At 39.7% G+C, this 5,916-nt stretch overlaps 1 protein-coding gene across 1 annotated transcript in view; it reads left to right on the top strand.

Annotated features, from left to right (window-relative positions):
• The window catches only part of SMG6 (SMG6 nonsense mediated mRNA decay factor), a 242,306-nt gene that overhangs the window by 7,665 nt on the left and 228,725 nt on the right, over positions 1–5,916 (top strand). The window contains exons 5-6 of the mRNA XM_007454196.1: positions 1,846–1,952; positions 2,193–2,271. Of these exons, the coding sequence (XP_007454258.1) occupies positions 1,846–1,952; positions 2,193–2,271 (186 nt within the window). The remainder of the gene's footprint in view (positions 1–1,845; positions 1,953–2,192; positions 2,272–5,916) is intronic.

Genomic DNA, 5,916 nt, shown 5'->3' on the forward strand with positions numbered 1-5,916 from the left:
AACGGGAGAGGCCACAACAGTGAGAGGCCCACGTACCGAAAAAAAAAAAAAAGACATAGTGTGAGTATCTAAGCTTGGAGAGACTTTAGCGTAATTATATGTTGAGAGGAAAGGGCCAGGGGAGAGGAAGAGGTTGATTCATTAGAGAAAGGAGTGTGATTTATGGAGCAGAGGCTTCCTCCTTGCCTTTCTGCTCCTTCTGATGAATTGCCATGCACAGGTTCTATTACTAGTCAGCAAGTATCTGTTGAGTCCCTCCTCCATGCCAGGTGCCATTCTAGGCACACCTAATTCAGTGTGGAACGAGAAAGCCATGTTCCTAGCTCTCAGAGTTTAGAGTTTGATTAGGGATGAGTACAGGTGTTGCATTGGTAATTGCAGATGCATTGACTTCTGCAGAGGATGTTGGGGGGTGTGGTGTGAAGGGGCTTGGAGGGTCATAGAGGCCTGAGGAAGTCACAGTTAAGCTGAGGCTGAAGACCGGAGACCTTGGCCAGGTGAAAGATGTCTTCTTGGCAATAAGAACGGTACATGTGAAGGTCCTGCAGTGGGAAAAGCACCATGTGATAGGGGAACTGAGAAAAGCCTAGTCTGAGGCACGGAGAGTGAGAGGGGAAGTGGTGCTGGAGAGGTGAGCAGCAGAGGCTGGACCATCTAGTACTTTATTCTGAGGATAGTGGAGAGCCTTTGGCTGAATTTGTTTTTTTTTTCTTCCCCCCGTTGAGGTAGCAAAGTGGCTGTAGAGTGGAAACATAGCAGTTTCCTTGGTGCTTTACCAGTTAAATACCAAGGATTCTTGGTGTTCATAGGGAGAATGTGTGGAGTAGTCAGAACTCTGAAGGTGTATGACATGTAGTGATGTATAACTTTGCTGAGGCATACTTTTGAGTTATGTGTTAGGAGGCTGATGTGCAGTAGCTACTCACTTAGCTAGTAAATGAGCCTTCCTGTGGGGTCAGTATCTACTACTTTATTCAGTGACATGGTAATTTCTTGTCTGTGGGTGGAGTGGTATTATATCTTATGAAGTGATGTTCCTTAGGAAGGTTTTTTTGGTTGGGTACGTGTCTTGGAATTGTTAAGGGTTTACTCTTTTGTTTTCTCATTGAGTGACAGATGCCAAGCCCATCAGTGAGGAAACATATGTAGTATTACTCAGCCCTGGCACGTTGTAGGTGTTTGCTAAAGGGTAACTTATTGTTTTAGGGAATTATTATTGTCTTGCAAAGGGGATGCAATGCAGTAACACAATACAGTGGTATTAACAGTTTGAGGAGAGAAAGATGATGGCAGGAAAAGAACAGAGTAAACAATTATTTTCGTATTTGTATGTCACTTTTTTTTTTTTGGCCACACTGCGTGGCTTGTGGGATCTTAGTTCCCCAACCAGGGAACAAACCCGGGTCCACAGCAGTGAAAGCATCAAATTCTAACCACTGGAGCTCCAGGGAATTCCCTGTATGTCACTTTATAACTTGTATTTTTACACTTATTCCCTACAGTTTCCCTATGAAATAGGTATTTTTATATTCCGATGAAGAAACTGAGTCCCAAAGACTTAGCTGAGATCACACAGCTACTACAAAGAGAGTCAGAATGTTTTCTTCCACTTGATTGGGACTCGAAATAAGAATGACCTCCTCTCCCTTTTGCACTCTTAGTAAATTTTGCATCACATTGTTGGCTTTTTTTTCTAGTCAAGGTTAGACTGAAAACTTTTTGCTTTGTTGAGGACTACTGGTGCCTTATGAATGCTGCTCTGTTATTTTGACCCCATCCCTGTCCTTTGGGGTTGAAGTTAGAGTTTCTTGGGTATATGCTACTAACTGATCGTTTTTCCTGAAGGTAAAATATGCCTTGATCAGTGCCCAGCGATGTATGATTTGCCAAGGAGATATTGCCAGGTATCGGGAGCAAGCCAATGACACGGCAAACTACGGGAAAGCACGCAGGTACTGTTGCCTCTTGTTCATTACTCCTCTTCCCTGTGTGGCTTTAATCCAAGCCCTATTAAGAGCAGTGGGCCACCTGAGCTGCCTCCTATCTATATGTCCTACAGGTGACCCTATTTGCCTCATGCTTTACCACCCCAAGTTTACAGCTTAATTAGTAAGGGCTATCAGGTGATGAATTGGGAAAGTGTTGATAGAGAACTTTTTTTTTTTTTTTTTTTTACTGTTTTTGTATTACAGCTGGTACCTGAAAGCCCAGCACATTGCTCCCAAGAATGGGCGCCCCTATAACCAGTTGGCTCTGCTGGCAGTGTATACGGTAAGAAATCTTGGATGGGGAAGTATTTTGCAGGCAGTGTGTTAGAAATATGAATTTTGATAGCATCAGCTCCTGGGGCTAGATTTCATCTGAACACTATAACCCCAAGCATATCCCCTTCTGCCTCCCATCCTCAAACTCCTTTTGTTACTGTTACTTTCAGAGGTAAGTTGTCAGGGATCCCTCACTTCAGTTAAATCCACTTTTACTGCACTTAAGTTCCTAGGGGAGTGCTTATTCTCCAGCCAAACATCACTCTTTGTTTTTGACCAAGGTTTCTGCTCTGAATCTTGTATTGTTTCCCTTCCCTAGGTTGAACTAGGTTACTCATTTCTGGAAGGAAAATAAGGCTCCCTTTCTCTCTCTCCTTTAAAGTCCTCAACTAGTCTGAAGTACATCCTTCCTTCCTTTCCTCAGATCATCCCCTCATTCATCTTAGCTTTTCACCTAAGGAGTCTCCTTAGCAGAAGCACAGTAAGTGCCAAGTTGTACCTCTTTAGATCTTACCAGACTCCTCTAAATGTGCCTCTAAAGGTGAGCCTTGGGAGCGGACAGAGCTCCTAGTGAGGAAGCTGACTTCAAGGGAGAGGGGGAGGGGCCACTGGTGAGTACCACAGGTTTAAGAAGCAGCTAACGTGCTCATTAGCAGGGAGAGTTTTCTTAATGCTGTAAAATTCATTGCCCAAATAAACAGTGTTTGAATTGATATTTTTATTCTACAAAGATTCAAAAATATTCCTAATACTTATTTATGGATGGAAATTGTTGATTAAGTAATGTGGTTTACAGATACACTTCCTGCAGAATCTATTGAATCTTTCTGTCTCTCTGCTTTTTACCTCTGTCCTATTCTTTGTGATATGCGTTGAGAGTTTTTTTTCACCCCTCTTTGTGGCTTTATTTTTCTCTCCCCTTTATTCTTATCCATCTTCTGTTTTCCTTTCTCACTCATTTCTTGTCTCCTTTCCCAGTTTTTCTTCTTTGTAATAATCTAATGACTTGTTTTTTTTCTTGTTAACTAGAAAATATAATTAAAAAAAATTTTCCCCTCAATGGCTTTTAATAAAAATTGTGGTAAAATTCATGTAACAAAAGTAACCATTAATTATGGTCCGTACCTAGGAATGGAATTGCTGGGTCATATGGTAATTCTATGTTTAACTTTCTGGGAAGCTGCCAAACTGTTTTTCATAGTGGCTGCACCATTTTACATTTCCTCCAGCAGTGTAGGAGAGTTCTAGTTTCTTCATGTTCATGCTAACATTTGTTACTTTTCATTTTTTTGATTATGACCAACTTAGTGGGTATGAAGTGATACCTCATTGTGGGTTTTTTCTTCTTTAATATTCTTTTTCTTTTTTGGTCAGTTTTAGGTTTACAGAAAATTGAGCAGAAAGTGCAGAGTTCCCATATACTTCCTCAGCTCTCAGTTTTCCCTATTATGAATATCTTGCATTAGTGTAGTACATTTGTTACAGTTGATGAGCCAGTATAGATACATTATTATATTACTAAAGTCCATAGCTTACACTAAGGTTCACTTTTACTGTTGCACACTCTGAATTTGAACAAACGTATAATAACATGTATCCACCATTATATTATCATGCAGAATATTTTCACTGCTCTAAAAATATCCTGTGCTCCACCCTGCACCTCTTTATCCTCCTTCCTTCCCCCAAACCTTTGGCAATCACTGATGTTTTTACTGTCTCTATAGTGTTGTCTTTTCCAGAATGTCATATAGTTGGAACCATACAGTATGTAGTCTTTTCATATTGGCTTCTTTCACTTAGCATTTAGGGTTATTTTTGTGAATTGATAGCTCTTTTCTTTTTATTGTTGAGTAATATTCCATTGTATGGATGTACCACAGTTTATCTATTCCCCTATTGAAGGACATCTTGGTTGTTTCCAAATTTTGACTGTTATTAATAAAAGTGCTATAAACGTTTGTGTGCATGATTTTGTGTGGACATAAGCTTTCATCTCATTTGGGTAGATACTTAGGAGTGTGATTGCTGGGTTGTGTGGTTAGAGTATATATAGTTTTGGAAGAAACTGTCAAACTGTCTTCCATAGTGGCTGTACCATTTTGCATTCCTACCAGCAGTGGATGAGAGTTCTTATTGCTGTGCATCCTCGTCAGCATTTGGTGTTGTCAGTGGTCTGGATTTTCCTCATTCTAATAGGTGTGCAAAATCCTATTTGTGTTAAACTTCGTTTTAACTTGCAATTCCCTAATGACATACAATGTAAAGCATCTTTTAATATGCTAATTTCCCATCTGTGTATTTTTGGTGATGTGTCTGTTTAGATCTTTTGCCCATTTTTAAATTGGGTTGTTTGTTTTCTTATTGAGTCTTAAGAGTTCATTTTATGTTTTGGATACCAGTCCTTTATCAGACATGTGTTTTACAAATATTTTCTCTCAGTCTGTGGCTTTCTTTTCATTTTCTTAGTGTTTTTCACAGAGCAGAAGTTTTTAAGGTTAATGAAATCTAACTTAGCCAACTTTTTCTTTCATGGGTTGTGCTTTTGGTGTCGTATCTAAGAAGGCATGACTAAACCCAGGTTACCTAGATTTTCTCCTATGTTATCTTCTAGGAGTTGTAGAGTTTTGCATTTTACATTTAAGTCTACGGTACATTTTGAGTTAATTTTTGTGGCAGGTGTAAGGTCTGTGTATAGATTCTTGGTTTTGCATGTGGATGTCCAGTTGTTTTCAACACTATTTGTTGAAAAGACTATCCTTTCTCCATTGAATTGTCTTTGCTCCTTTGTCAGAGATCGACTGACTGTATTTGTGAGGGTCTATTTCTGGGCTCTGTATTCTGTTCCATTGATCTATTTGTCTGTTCTTTGGCCAGTACCACACTGTCTTGATTACGGTAGCTTTATAGCAAATCTTGAAGTCAGGTAGTGTCAGTCTTCCAACTTTTTTTTTTTTCTTCCAGCTTTTTTCTTTTCCTTCAATGTTGTGTAGGCTATCCTGGATGTTTTGCCTTTCCTTATAAACTTTTGAATCAGTTTGTTGACATCTACAGATGTAGTGAGTGTGAAGTGGTATGTCATTGTGGTTTTGATTTGCATTTCCCTAATGACTAATGATATTGAACATCTTTTCATGCTTATTTGGATGTTTGGAAAAATGTCTATTCAAGTCCTTTACCCATTTTTTTAAAAATTAAGAAAATTAAAAAAAATTTTTCTTAATTGTAAAATACACATAAAACCAAATTTGCCATCTTACCCATTTTTTAAAATTTAATTAATTAATTTATTTTTGGCTGCGTTGGATCTTCATTGCTGCATGCGGGCTTTCTCTAGTTGTGGAGAGCGGCTCTACTCTTCGTTGCGGTGCGCGGGCTTCTCATTGCAGTGGCTTCTCTTGTTGCAGAGCATGGGCTCTAGGCACGTGGGCTTCAGTAGTTGTGGCACTCAGGCTCAGTAGTTGTGGCTTGCGGGCTCTAGAGCGCAGACCTAGTAGTTGTGGCGCACGGGCTTAGTTGCTCCACAGCATGTGGGATCTTCCCGGACCAGGGCTTGAACGCATGTCCCCTGCATTAGCAGGCGGATTCTTAACCACTGTACCACCAGGGAATTCCCATCTTACCCATTTTTTTTTTTTTTTTTTTTTTTTTG

Source organism: Lipotes vexillifer, unplaced genomic scaffold (genome assembly GCF_000442215.2).
Source record: "Lipotes vexillifer unplaced genomic scaffold, Lipotes_vexillifer_v1.1 scaffold680, whole genome shotgun sequence".
Taxonomy (NCBI): Eukaryota; Metazoa; Chordata; class Mammalia; order Artiodactyla; family Lipotidae; genus Lipotes; species Lipotes vexillifer.